Source organism: Capricornis sumatraensis, chromosome 15 (assembly GCF_032405125.1).
Source record: "Capricornis sumatraensis isolate serow.1 chromosome 15, serow.2, whole genome shotgun sequence".
Classification (NCBI taxonomy): Eukaryota; Metazoa; Chordata; class Mammalia; order Artiodactyla; family Bovidae; genus Capricornis; species Capricornis sumatraensis.
This window is the reverse complement of record NC_091083.1, coordinates 10,630,672-10,646,068: the sequence shown is the minus strand read 5'-3', so window position 1 is coordinate 10,646,068 and position 15,397 is coordinate 10,630,672. Positions and strand designations below refer to the sequence as shown.

Genomic DNA, 15,397 nt, shown 5'->3' with positions numbered 1-15,397 from the left:
TTTTTTTTTTTTTTTTTGCTGCTGTATTAAATCCACATAACACAAAGCCTCAGAGGAGCCAGGGCTGACTGGATTACTCAGCAATGCTGTGTGGTGCCTGGGGCTGTCTTTTCTCTCCCACCTTTCTCAGCGGGTGGGCCTTCTTGCTCACGAATGTCACCCCATGGTCACAGGATGAGGGCTGTGCCTCGTTTAGCTGTGCAGGTGCAAGCATGGGAAGTTGGGTTTACTCCGATGTCCCAGAGACATTTAATGTAGCACTTCCTGAATATCCGTATGCTCCTCTGTATTTCACAGCCCTGTTGCAATTGCTGAGACGTTGTGGCTATTTCTGGCCAGTGGACTAGAGTGGAAATGATATGTGTGACCTCCAGGCTAAAGCTGTAAGATGGCCTTTAGTAGCCCTCTCATTCTCCTGGTGGGAATATGATCCAGGAGGTGCAGTTATAGATGATGGAGCCTCCATCAGCCTGGGTTTGTTCCCGGGTGATTATCTGAAGCACACTCTCTGGTGACCCAGGTATAACTTACAACATTAATGACAATTGTTTTTGTTGTTAAGCTGCTGAGATGTGGCGGTGGTTTGTTTTTGCAGCCTCATGTAGTTATTCTGGCTGATACTCCAGCGTAGGTTTTTGCCAGTTAAGTTTGATGCGTGAGCGAGACTTAAAGACTTTGAGGAGTAAGAGAATAGATACACGTTAATGAAGCATGGGATTTTAGTTGGATAAGGTGGGGGTGAGTACCTGAGAGCAGTGAGGAATAGTTATAAAGCCGCGGAATTAATGGAATGGCACTTTTTGGTGAAGTGGAGGGAATGTTGCAATTATAGTGGTCAAGAGATGAGTTGGAAAAATAGCAGGGGTGAGGTGATTGCAACTGAGACTGTGGAGGAGTCAATATTACTGATTATGGCATTGTCATAGGAGTGACCATATGATAGTGTGGTTAATCTGAAGAGAGGATATCAGAAAATCCAGAAGCTAAGATATTGAGAGATTTATCTAGGTAGATGCTAAAATCAGAAAGAATAATGAGAAGTGTGCTGTCAGGCAGAGTAGAAGTAAGCTGGGAGCTTAAATCTCAAAGGAATGAGTTTGTCAATTTGAAACTGTGTTGGTCCTCAGTCTTGAATGATAGTGTAACTAATTCTAGGTTGAAAAGTTGTTTTGTTTACTGCCTTATCATCTTTAGCTTTAAGATATTATTCTTCTGGCCTCTTCTGTTGCTTGGGAATATGTAATTTACCTGTTAAGTTAAAAATTTTTTATAGATCTTCTTTTTCTTTGATTGAAAGTGAAAGTGAGAGTTGCTCAGTTGTGTCTGACTCTTTGTGACTCCATGGACTATATTCTTCAGGCTGGAATACTGGAGTGGGTAGCCTTTCCCTTCTCCAGGGGATCTTGCCAACCCAGGGATCAAACGCAGGTCTCCCGCATTGCAGGCAGATTCTTTACCAGCTGATCCACAAGGGAAGCCCAAGAATATTGGAGTGGGTAGCCTATCCCTTCTCCAGCATATCTTCCTGACTGAGGAATTGAACTGGGGTCTCCTGCATTGCAGGCAGATTCTTTACCAACTGAGCTAATTTTCTTTGATTAGTTTTTAATATTTTCTCTTTGTCTTTGGTCCAGAGTTTCACTATAGTATACTAATGATAGATTTGTTTTTATTCATCTTCTTTGGAACTCTGTATGTATCTTCGATTCAAGGATTTCCTTATAATGTAAATTCTTGAGTTTCTTATTTATTATTTTTTCAAATATTAATGCCCTTTCCTCATTTTTTCCTCTTCTCTTTCAAAATGCCTATTAATATGTTGGATTTTTCTCACTTTACACTTCAGGCTTGTTAACTCATTTTCCTTCTCTTTATCCTTCTAGGCTGCTTTTAAGTTTTTTCCCATCGGTGTATGTTCTAATTCTCTCTTGCATTGAGTTTTAAACAGTTTTTTTTTTTTTAATCTGTAAAGTTTTATTTGATTCATTGGAAAATCTGCTCACCTCTCCCAATCCCTGGCTCCCAGATTGCCCTGTGTTTTTTTTTTTTTTAATCTCCTTTTCCATCTTTGTATTACAGGTTTTTCCATTATGAAGCTTGTCAAACTAAGATCAGTGGGCCAAATCTGGCCATGGCCTATATTTGCAGGCCCAATGAGCAAAGAATGATATTTAATTTTTAAAAGGGTTGTTAACAAAAATAAAACAGTATTTAACAGAAATCATACATAGCCTTCAAAGCCTAAAATGTTTCAGTTCAGTTCAATCGCTCAATCATGTCCGACTCTTTGCGACCCCATTCATCTTTAGTGTGGGTTGTTAAAGGCTGAGGATCCCCACGAGAGAGGAAATGTGTTATAATTCTGATGTCTTTGAGTGTGGGAGTCTCCGGAATACAGTGAAGAGTGAACTGGAAGTGGTCTAAAAGTTGGGATTAATGGGAGAGACCTGGCCATGGAGACTGGCTCTTGGCGGGCTGTGGGGATGTCCAGGGGCCTCCTGTGTCCAGGGTTTTCATCCAGATCCCCAGGGTTGGTCTGGAAAACACACAGTCGAGGCACAGGCATCCGGACTGGCTAGGGTGGCCATTCACTGAGTATTCAGTAGACAGTCAAGGGTCCAGCACCCATGGGCAGATCTGAAAACAGTAGCAGCACCTCTGCCTACTGCTGTGTGCTCTGGCAGTAGCACCAAGTAGCTGCTCAGTAGCAATCTGTTGTGTGCATGGATGGGGAAGAAGTGGAAATAAAGTTCATATTTTGGGGACTGATAAGTACCAGACAGGAGTCGGCTGCCAACATTTGCCTTAGACTCCTAGCTAGATAGGAAGAATCTGGAGAGAGAACACTAGTGGTGGTTTGGTAGATTCCTTTGGGATTTTCAGTGTAAACAATTATATCATCTACAGAAGAAGCAGTTTTACCTTCCCTTTCTGATCTTTATGCTTTCTATTTCATTTTGACTGAGTGCAGTGGATCGAACCTCCAGTGTATTGTTGAATGAAAGTGATAAAAGCAGACATCATTGCCTTTTTCCTGATATTCAGTTCAGTTCAGTTCAGTCGCTCAGTCGTGTCCAACTCCTTGCAACCCCATGAATTGCAGCATGCCAGGCCTCCCTGTCCATCACCAACTCCCGGAGTTCACTCAACCTCATGTGCACCGAGTTGGTGATGCCATCCAGCCATCTCAACCTCTGTCGTCCCCTTCTCCTCCTGCCCCCAATCCTTCCCAGCATCAGAGTCTTTCCCAATAAGTCAACTGTTCGTGTGAGGAGGCCAAAGTACTGGAGTTTCAGCTTCAATATCAGTCCTTCCAATGAACACCCAGGACTGATCTCCTTTAGGATGGACTGGTTGCATCTCCTTGCAGTCCAAGGGACTCTCAATAGTCTTCTCCAACACCACAGTTCAAAACCATCAATTCTTCAGCACTCAGCTTTCTTCACAGTCCAACTCTCACATCCATACATGACCACTGGAAAACCACAGCCTTGACTAGATGGACCTTAGTTGGCAAAGTAATGTCTCTGCTTTTGAATATGCTATCCAGGTTGGTCATAGCTTTCCTTCCAAGGAGTAAGCGTCTTTTAATTTCATGGCTGCAATCACCATCTGCAGTGATTTTGGAGCCCCCCAAAAAGTCTGACACTGTTTCCACTGTTTCCCCATCTATTTCCCATGAAGTGATGGGACCAGATGCCATGATCTTCATTTTCTGAATGTTGAGCTTTAAAAGCCAACTTTTTCACTCTCCACTTTCACTTTCATCAAGAAGCTTTTTAGTTCCTCTTCACTTTCTGCCATAAGGGTGGTGTCATCTGCATATCTGAGGTTCTTGATATTTCTCCCGGCAATCTTGATTCCAGTTTGTGCTTCTTCCAGCCCAGCATTTCTCATGATGTACTCTGCATAAAAGTTAAATAATCAGGGTGACAATATACAGCCTTGATGTACTCCTTTTTCTGTTTGGAACCAGTCTGTTGTTCCATGTCCAGTTCTAACTGTTGCTTCCTGACCTGCATATAGGTTTCTCAAGAGGCAGGTCAGGTGGTGTGGTATTCCCATCTCTTTCAGAATTTTCCACAGTTTATTGTGATCCACATAGTCAAAGGCTGTGGTGTAGTCAATAAAGCAGAAATAGATATTTTTCTGGAACTCTTGCTTTTTCGATGATCCAGTGGATGTTGGCAATTTGATCTCTGGTTCCTCTGCCTTTTCTAAAACCAGCTTGAACATCTGGAAGTTCACGGTTCATGTATTGCTGAAGCCTTGCTTGGAGAATTTTGAGCATTACTTTACTAGAATGTGAGATGAGTGCAAATGAGTGCGGTAGTTTGAGCATTCTCTAACATTGCCTTTCTTTGGGATCGAAATGAAAACTGACCTTTTCCAGTCCTGTGGCCACTGCTGGCATATTGAGTGCCACACTTTCACAGCATCATCTTTCAGGATTTGAAATAGCTCTACTGGAATTCCATCACCTCCACTAGCTTTGTTCATAGTGATGCTTTCTAAGGCCCACTTGCCTTCACATTCTAGGATGTCTGGCTCTAGGTGAGTGATCACACCATCGTGATTATCTTGGTCGTGAAGATCTTTTTTGTATAGTTCTTCTGTGTATGCTTGCCACCTCTTCTTAATATCTTCTGGTTCTGTTAGGTCCATACCATTTCTGTCCTTTATCGAGCCCATCTCTCCATGAAATGTTCCCTTGGTATCTCTCATTTTCTTGAAGAGATCTCTAGTCTTTGCCTTTCTGTTGTTTTGCACTATTTCTTTGCACTGATCACCGAGGAAGGCTTTCTTATCTGTCCTTGCTATTCTTTGGAACTATGCATTCAGATACTTATATCTTTCCATTTCTCCTTTGCTTTTCACTTCTGTTCTTTTCACAGCTATTTGTAAAGCCTGCTTAGACAGGCAGTTTGCTTTTTGGCATTTCTTTTCCATGGGGATGGTATTGATCCCTGTCTCCTGTACAATGTCACGAACCTCCATCCATAGTTCATCAGGCACTCTATCAGATTTAGTCCGTTAAATCTATTTCTCACTTCTACTGTATAATCATAAGGGATTTGATTTAGGTCATACCTGAATGGTCTAGTGGTTTTCCCTACTCTCTTCAGTTTAAGTCTGAATTTGACAATAAGGAGTTCATGATCTGAGCTACAGTCAGCTCCTGGTCTTGTTTTTGCTGACTGTATAGGGCTTCTTCATCTTTGGCTGCAAAGAATATAATCAGTTTGTTTTCAGTGTTGACCATCTGGTGATGTCCATATGTAGAGTGTTCTCTTGTGTTATTGGAAGAGGATGTTTGCTATGACCAGTGCATTTTCTTGGCAAAACACTATTAGCCTTTGCCCTGCTTCATTCCATATTCCAAGGCCAAATTTTCCTGTTACTCCAGGTGTTTCTTGACTTCCTACTTTTGCATTCCAGTCCCCTATAATGAAAAGGACATCTTTTTTGGGTGTTAGTTCTAAAAGGTCTTGTAGGTCTTCATAGAACCTGATATTAGAGAGAAACAGTTCAGTGTTTCACAACTAAATATGAAGTTAGCTGTAGGTTTTGCAGATTTTTTTTTTCCTTGAAATTAATAATTGAATTTAGAGCCTTGATATGGTTCAGTTCAGTTCAGTTCAGTCGCTCAGTCGTGTCCAACTCTTTGCAACCCCATGATTTGCAGCACACCAAGCCTCCCTGTTCTTCACCAACTCCCGGAGTTAACTCAGACTTGAGTTCATCGAGTCAGTGATGCCATCCAGCCATCTCATCCTCTGTCGTCCCCTTCTCCTCCTGCCCCCAATCCCTCCCAGCATCAAAGTCTTTTCCAATGAGTCAACTCTTTGCATGATGTGGCCAAAGTACTGGAGTTTCAGCTTTAGCATCATTCCTTCCAAAGAACACCCAGGGCTGATCTCCTTCAGAATGGACTGGTTGGATCTCCTTGCAGTCCAAGGGACTCTCAAGAGTCTTTTCCAACACAGTTCAAAAGCATCAGTTCTTCGGCACTCAGCCTTCTTCACAGTCCAACTCTCACATCCATAAATGACCACTGGAAAAACCATAGCCTTGACCGGACGGAACTTAGTCGGCAAAGTAATGTCTCTGCTTTTGAATATGCTACCTAGGTTGGTCATAACTTTTCTTCCAAGGAGTAAGTGTCTTTTAATTTCATGGCTGCAATCACCATCTGCAGTTGATCAGGTTGAGGTGTAATTTTTTTGTTGTGGGGAAGACTATAAGTGTGTAATTTTATCAAGGGACATATATCTGATTATATCTTTTTGTGATATTAGCAGCCATTGATGATTGTTGCTTATATCAATTATTACATTATGGATTACAAATGATATTATTCTAATTTTGTTAACTTCTTCTTCATTTATTAGCCAGGATAGTGCTGTGGAGAGAATTATCCTTTATAAACATTCTGACTACCCTGCTATGGAGTTCCTATAGGAACGCCGGAGAAATGCTTGATTGTTTTCTTTCATTTATTCATTTCAGAATAGTTAATTGGTTCCACAGCGTCTTCAAAGGTGATTGTTTAAAACATAAGCTGTGAATTCACTGTTTGTTTCAGTTCATTTAGCTGTCTTTCTTATTGATGCTAAGTAAGTGTGTACCATTTTAAGCTCTTTTAGAATTTGTTATTTATCCCTTCTCCTCTCGGTTTGTTGTTAGGTCTTCATTCTTTGTATAACCCATGTTTTCTGCTAAAATCTGAGGAAATAAATACACTCTTGCTTGCATTATTAAGAACAAAAGGAAGGTGTATTGAAAGATTTATTTCTAATATTAATGAATAAAGAATGGACCTATTAGGCTCTGAATCACACTTCAGCTGTATGAATGTGAAAGTTGTTCATCGTGTCTGACTCTTTGTGACCCCGTGGACAGAATCCTGCAGGCCAGAATACTGGAGTGTTTAGCCATTCCCTTCTCCAGGGGATCTTCTCAACCCAGGGATTGAACCCAGGTTTCCCACATTGCAGGCAGATTCTTTACCAGCTGAGCCACCAGGGACGCCCTCAGCTGTATGGTAGCATGTTATAAGAAACCTTAGAAATCTGTGCATAAAACCACAGAAGTCAGAGTTTCTTTGATTGGAACGTGCAGGAGAACAAGCTTTTGGTGTCAAGGCTCTTATGTTAAAGGTGATATATGTCAGAAAAGAAGTCATAATGTTAAGTTTCTTGGAAAACCCCTATATATTCCTTTATAACAACAGAGGAAAGAATTTCTCTGCCACATACTGTATATTTTTGATGTAATGTTAACTTCATGTGGTTTAGCTGTTTGACTTGAGTCATGTGTACATAACCTTCTGAACACCCATATAGCTTATAATATGCCAATTTCCTAATAATTATTATTGTTCTAAAGTATAACATTTCACTATTCAACATCAAATATGTATACAAAGGGAATTAAATTTTATGGAGTTTTAATAAGTGTCAAAAATGGTTTCTTTTCTATTAGCTTTATTTTAATTTATCCTCAGTTATAAAAATAATAGTGCAAAGCTTGAACAAAATAGGGATCACCATAATCCTATCCACCAGTCATATATTAAGTTGCATACCTAGTGAAGGTCTTCAGTATAGATACTCTCAAAGAGATATTGAGATCTTGAAAGAGCTTTACATTTACTTTACCAAAGAATATGGGAAAGGTATTTCTGGCAGTCAGACTAAAACTCCAATACTTTGGCCTCCTGATGCGAACAGTTGACTTATTGGAAAAGACCCTGATGCTGGGAAAGATGGAAGGCAAAATGAGAAGGGGGCGGCAGAGGATGAGATAGTTAGAAAGCATCACTAGCTCAATGGACATGAATCTGAGTAAACTCTGGGAGATAGTGAAGGACAGAGGAGGCTGGCGTGCTGCAGTCCATGGGGTCGCCAAGAGTTGGACACAATGACTGAACAACAGCAAAGATTTCTGACAAAATATAAGTGACTTAAAAAGAAAAGCATTGACAGGTTTTGAACAGTTTGTGTTTTTGACGAGGAGTGTGTAATCTACGTGTATACATAATATACACACATGTGTATATGCATATGTGCATGTGTATATGGGGACACAGGGAGGAGGGAGAGGAGAAGAGGTCTACATATAGAAAGAAAACTTCTGAAATGAATGGAACTATTTTAAAAATTGCAGATTATATTTTCACAGTAGATTTATTGCCTCATGTCTGTTAGAGTACATACTAGCCAAACAGAACCGTGTGTTACATCAGTTTGTACTGGTTTAAATTTCATGAACTTAAGAACTTTTGATTAAAATATACATACTACTACATATGAAATAGATAACGAGTAAGAACCTACTGTGTGGAAATTATACAACATTTTTTTGCGATTATTCAGCAAAGAAAACGAAACAGAACCCTTAATAGTCCCTAGGTAGAGAATCTAAATTCCTGTCTTACGGGAATAATTTATATGAGAAAGGGGAATTATTTTTATTTTCTTCATTTCCTTTCAAGATTAGACAGTCCTATGTTTCTTTAATTTCTGCCAAATCTCATTACTAAAGTTACTAAACAGATTACACATAGAAATCATTTCATCCATCAATGAATTATTTTCCAACATAACTACTTCTTCAGTGGTGCATATGGGCATCTTAGTGCTACTAAGACAAGAAGGATATTTAGTACTGCCTTTGCCTAACCGTTCTTGGTTTCCTTGGATTTCTAGGGTGTGGGGAGCATCTCGTGCGCACCATACTGGCTAGAGAATGTTCACACGCTCTACAAGCTGAAGATGCCCACCAGGCTCTGCTGGAGACTATGCAAAACAAGTTTATCAGTAAGTATAATGTCAAAAAAATGTAATTTCCTTCTAAACAGAGATTGTTTTGCTGAGCTGTAAACTTCATGAGTCAGGTATCATGTTTGTATCGCTCGACTGAAGTCCAGGGCCTAGCATGGACTTAGACACTCAATTCACATTGGTGTTAAAAGAAATTTCATCAAAATAGCTACTACTGTATAAAATTTACCATCTAACCAATGGAATGTCCAAGCTGGGAAACGTCCAAGATTAGAATGATACAAAATAGAATAAAATTCTACTAAAACAAAATTCAAAGGACTACCTCCCTTGAAACCTTTTCTGTGATGCAACTTGACTCTTTTTATAGTTGTCTAGGGTTGAGTTGAAAATTAGCCTGGCTCCATTTGCCATTGTGTAGCTACATCTTGTTGGAAGAAGGGTTGCCTTTGTCTAATCTGTGGAAAGATTTTCTATAGCCTACCAATTTCCCTATAGATAACTTTTACTTTTGATTAAAACTATTTGACTCTGGATTTCTCCATCTTTTTAACATTGAACTTACCTCTATTAAAGGCTTATGAAATTGTATAAGAAATATAAACCATAGTTGTTCTACGCTTTATATAAAATGTTAAAAACAAGCTAGAGTAAGAAGGCATGAACTCGTAAACTAGGGAAAGACTAGCACAGGGTTTAATCTGGAGGGTATCTCCAAGTAGAGAATTAAGAGGAGAATATGAGGTGCGAATTATATGGTGGGGACAATACAGACAAGTGTCTAGGAAAAAAAATCATCCTGAAAGGACTCACTGATGGCAGACTCCTCGAACTGGCCCCAGGAAGTCAGAAAAGAGGGAAAGATGGGAATGTGGGCACAGAGACAGAGATATGACCGTGGGGTTGGCATGGTGAGGGCTTGGCACCTACATAACTCTTACGTGGAGCAACGTGTTCCCAACGGGCAGCAGGGCTGGATCAGCCAGGGTTCAGGGCTTTTTTTCCACTTTGCCCACAGTGTCCAATGTCTAGTCACACCCCTTCCCCAGCCCTACCTTTAGGGTGCTGGTGTGGGTCTGGCTAACAAGGGTTGCCCTGAGCTATCTTGTCAGAATTTAGGCTTTACCTACTCAAAACACTTTTCATCTCAAAGCGATCTCCACTTAGAATTTATGAAAGTCCATTCAAAGGACCAAATATAAGTTTTATAATATAAGCATGCAACTGATGGACTAGATGAGGGGTTCCAGGGATGGGGATAAAACTGAATTACTTCCTCATATTTGTAAGCATTGTCGCTCAGCCCTTAGTATCATGCCCTTTTAGGGAAGATTTTAGGGTAGAGAGAGAAAGAAAAACAGATTGTAGGCAAAAAAGAACTGGATTTATCTGAAGGAAGAAGAGAGTGAATAACTATAGGGAAAAAAAATTCAATATGAAGAGATTTCATAACAGGTGTTTTCTTCTAGTCATATGACCTGAGGTTATGAAAATGTAAATAATGGTATGAACTACATGCATGCTGGTAAGAATCATCTGATAACAAATTGTGAGCTGAGGAATGTGTTAGCAACGGCCTTTGAGGTCTGCCTTATTTTTCAGAAAAAGGTTGATGATATTCATGTTACTCCATCCTCAAATGTATCAGCATCAGACTCGTCTTTTTGTTCTTTTGCTTTAACAGTTACCATCATGGAATGCTGGGTTTAAAGAAAACCAAATTCTTGGCCTTAACAACATATATAATTTATGTAATTTGCTATTAGTTGTCCAGCTATACCAGATGCATTCTCAGAACAATGGGAAGGAGTGGTAAGAGGTGAAAAGTCAGTCCTTAGGAGAAGTTCACATCCTGGAAACCCTGTGGTTATGGCACATGTCAATTTTCTCCCTGTTGAGAGTGATCTGAAGCCCTTTACTGCATCTGAAACCACAGATTCACTAGCCAGTTGTCCATCTCCAGGTTTGAGCTCCCCTCCTTTCTCTTCTGATACTTTGTTACCCTCACCTTTTGTATAACTTTTGAAACTACTCAGAGAGTAGTTTTCTCATTTCATCCCATGACCTCATGCCTATTGAACTCCATCTTAAAAATTCCAGACTCTTGGAAAGGAGTAAGAAACTTTAGAGCCCAGTTTATCACCTGTGCTCACTGAATCGTTGAAGCACCTATTTTACAAGAGTTTAGTGCCTTGCCCAAACTCAGCTGGTTAGTTAGTGGATGTTTGTTTTGCAAGATCATGCTGCCCCTTCCTTTTATAAGTAAAACAGAATGTGGAATACAGAAGGCTATCCCTAGAGTTAGGGCAGCTGGGTAGTGCTCTTAACGGTGTGTCTGACCCACTGGATCTAGCAAGTTACTTAGGTTCTGTTTTGTTTTCTTATAGGGGAAAAAAAAGTTAAACAAGAGATAATTTCTAAATGCCTCCACCATGCTAAATTTTATGAATTCTCTACTAGACTACACTTGTAAATATGAGGTGTAATCATATTTTAATATGAATTTTAATCAGTTTATTTGGAGTTGGAAATGGGACTGGAAAATAAAAAATTTCCGGGACCACTTGAGAATTTTCAAGATGCATAGATGATATTTACGAAATGTAATAACAAAGTAAATTGTTATATATATCCAGAAGCCTGGATGAGAAGCAAGGGGGTCAGGTTCTTAACTGTTTTATGAAATTAGTTGTTTGTTTTAAAATAAGTCTCTTTGTCCTTAGTTTCCTCATGTGTAAAAGAGGGGTCTAGCTCAATGGTCCCCAAAGTCCTTCCTAGGTCCAAATTTCTGTTTGGTTCCTGGTTTGTTCACCAACCAACCTAAACTGTGTGCGTGAAAGTCAGTTTAGTCTTTAGTTGAAACTATAAATTGAAACCATTATAGGTGGGTTGCAAGTTTCTGTCCAAGGTGATTTGGTCAAAATCCTCTCTAGTGATGTTTGTGGCAAGCTTGACACCACTTGGTTTTGTGGAAAGGCATTATGATACTCTTCCTTTCTTGCTTCCTTTGTTTTCTCTTAAAAAATTTTTTTTTCATAAATAATATATCTAGAGATTCTCATGACAGTGTATACATAGGAATATTTTATATAATGCTCAGGACACATTTATCTAAGACCCCAGTAGTTTTTCAGTTACAGTTCAGATCTTCCTACCCAGGCACTGGTTTCTGTGGCCCTTTCTGCTCATGGGGCTGCCCCAGTCCGTGGTTCTTTCTATGTGACTGTTTATCCAATTGTAGAGGTAGTTGTTTATCATGTGACTTCACTGTTCTGATGGATCTAAGAAGAGCTGTTGGTTTTTCAGTTTGTTCAGCTTTTTACTTGTTAGTGTAGAGTGATGACCTCTAAGCTCTGTATATATTGGACCAGAAACTGGACATCTCCTCCATACTCTTTTCCCAATGGTTATTATCACATTAAAAAAATTTTTTTTCCCTATAATCATGGATTAAAAAAATGGTTTCCAGTTTTAATTTATCTCTTTTCTGATGAGTAAATTTTCAAATATAGCTTGGCCTTTTATGTTAGTCTATGAATTATCTGCTCACAACTTTAAACCACTTTTCTGTTGTACTGTTTGGATGATTTTCTTTCAGTTGACATTTAACTTTTATTAATGGTAAAATTGCCTTAAATAAAATATTCTAAAATGACACAGTAATAATCATCTGTGCAGAATTTTAAAATAACCCTGTCTTTTTGAGTAGTGGTATGTTTGATATCTGTGATCCTCCATAATAATAAGGAATTCTTTTAAAAAGTAATTTTACATTATGATTAAATAATTTGTTTTTATGTATTTTTTCTAAAGTAGTCAGTAACTTATTAAAAGATTCTCCACCCCCCCTTTTTTTTTGCAATGTGAAACCTCTGAAATTATTTAAAATGTAGGGTTCTTTGAAAATTGATTTTTGATAAATAAAACTTTACTGTGATAGAATGAATAGAGTAAAATCAAAAGACATTTTGAATATTAAAATGTTTTTGTTTCCACTTACGTTACCTTTAATACAAAGATCCAGAGCTTTGGTTTGACTTAATATAGGAAGCATAAAAGAGAATAACCAATTTGTGCCCTTTTTCAAAAAACATCTGTTTGTATAACATACTCCCATAAAAAAGGTACTGTAAAAATAGTGCCTTAATAATACTTCATACTAACCAGTTGATTATAGACTGAATGCTTAGTTAAGTAGGGAAAAGAAATAAATAGATTTCCTTTTTAGTTGTGCTTTTTAAATTATACACACACACACACACACACACACACACACACAAACTCTTACAATGTTTGGATGTGACTTTTCCTATTCATGGTTGTTTTTGAACAAACTTGATTTTATGAATTGTTCTTTTTTCATGCAAACTCCGGCTGCACATGTGGTATGTGAACTTCAGGGTGGCATTATAACTTCCTGCCCAGTTCTCTACAAGTGATGTCATGAAGTGAAGTGAAAGTCCCTCAGTTGTGTCCAGCTCTTTGCAACCCCATGAATTATACAGTTCATGAAATTCTCCAGGCCAAAATACTGGAGTGGCTAGCCTTTCCTTTCTCCAGGGGATCTTCCCAACCCAGGTATCAAACCCAGGTCTCCCGCATTGCAGGCGGATTCTTTACCAGCTGAGCCACAAGGGAAGCCCAAGGATACTGGAGTGGGTAGCCTATCCCTTCTCTGGGAGATCTTCCCAACCCAGAAATCAAACCGGAGTCTCCTGCATTGCAGGTGGATTCTTTACCGACTGAGCTATCAGGGAAGCCCTAAGTAATGTCATAGTACATTTTTTAGTTGGTTTGGCTCTCTGCTAAATATGATCATTGATAAAATGTAATCTGTAAGAATCAAATTTCTCTCTGAATTTTTAAGCTAAATTGTTGATATCATCAAAATACAGACTAGGTGACTTATTACTGAAAAATTCTATGTGATGTATAGTATTATGATTTTTTTTTTTTAAAGAAGGGGTTTTGCTCTGTGTTCCTTTATTTTATTCCTTTGGGGAATGTGCTTACACTCTTTTTGACATCATAGGCTTGCTGTCACCTATGATAATGCCAGAATGCCATCAATAACTGGGTTTGAAGGGAGTCCACTTTTGTGATTTTTCTGCCACCTCGAGAAATTATATTTGATATGTATTTTCTTTTAATGACCAGCTTCTTAGGTAAAACCTTGATAATTTATAAGCATTAGCTTTCATAGGAGGAGCAAAGTATATTGTCATTATACATTTTAACTTCTTATCTGAGGTCATATATGATATTTCATGAGTTTCTTTATAATTTAGAAAACTTAAAGTATATACTGGTCTCTTTACCAGTGCATCTTTGGATTCTTACAAGACTTTTCTCCATATTCTTCATGCATGTTTCTTCTTTTCAAGCCCTAAAATCTTCTTCCTCAGAGAACTTATTTTTTGAAATCTATTTAAAAAGATGTTTTTCCTTCATTGTCATAAACATTGTGATATATAGCCTGTTGTACTGTCATGTCCAAATTGTAAAATAAAGAAAACAATAAATTAGGCATCCCCAAAGCATTCAGTTCAGCTCAGTTCAGTTGCTCAGTCGTGTCCGACTCTTTGCGACCCCATGAATTGCAGCACACCAGGCCTCCCTGTCCATCACCAATTCCCAGAGTTCACCCAAACTCACATCCATCGAGTCAGTGATGCCATCGAGCCATCTCATCCTCTGTTGTCCCCTTTTCCTCCTGCCCCGAATCTTTCCCAGCATCAGAGTCTTTTCCAATGAGTCAACTCTTCGCATGAGGTGGCCAAAGTACTGGAGCTTCAGCTTTAGCATCATTCCTTCCAAAGAACACCCAGGGCTGATCTCCTTCAGAATGGACTGGTTGGATCTCCTTGCAGTCCAAGGGACTCTCAAGAGTCTTCTCCAACATCACAATTCAAAAGCATCAATTCTTCAAACTCAGCTTTCTTCACAGTCCAACTCTTGCATCCATACATGACCACAGGAAAAACCATAGCCTTGACTAGATGGACCTTTGTTGGCAAAGTAATGTCTCTGCTTTTGAATATGCTGTCTAGGTTGGTCATAACTTTCCTTCCAAGGAGTAAGCGTCTTTTAATTTCATGGCTGCAGTCACCATCTGCCGTGATTTTGGAGCCCCCCCAAATAAAGTCTGACACTGTTTCCTCTGTTTCCCCATCTATTTGCCATGAAGTGATGGGACTGGATGCCATGATCTTAGTTTTTTTAATGCATTATTTACCACTAATTGTTGGGCCCTAGATTTTTATACGGCAGAATTTTGGGCATATTTTTGTTTAATAAATATTCATTCAAAGCCATGAATATACTTTGCTGGCTGCTGTGAAAACTGTGAAAGATTCACAGATAAATACAACAGATCAGCCTTACTGTCAAGGAACTTGCATTCTAAGAGGAGAAAAAAGTCAAATGTGCAGTAAATAAAATGTAAGATACAGTTTAAATGTGAAATGTAAGTTTCATACTAAAGTAGAGGAAATATAGGGACTTCATTCCTGGCAATTTTGTCAAGTGGAGATCCTAGAAATTTTGACTTCAAATAATCTAATAATGTTGGACAAAATATTAATGACAAAATCACACTTTCAAATGAATGG

General features: G+C 38.9%; 1 protein-coding gene across 3 annotated transcripts in view; it reads left to right on the top strand.

The window, feature by feature from the left end:
* The window catches only part of TASP1 (taspase 1), a 254,444-nt gene that overhangs the window by 145,056 nt on the left and 93,991 nt on the right, over positions 1-15,397 (top strand). For all 3 annotated transcript variants that reach the window (XM_068987337.1, XM_068987336.1, XM_068987335.1), the window contains one exon: positions 8,712-8,822. In XM_068987337.1, the coding sequence (XP_068843438.1) occupies positions 8,712-8,822 (111 nt within the window). The remainder of the gene's footprint in view (positions 1-8,711; positions 8,823-15,397) is intronic.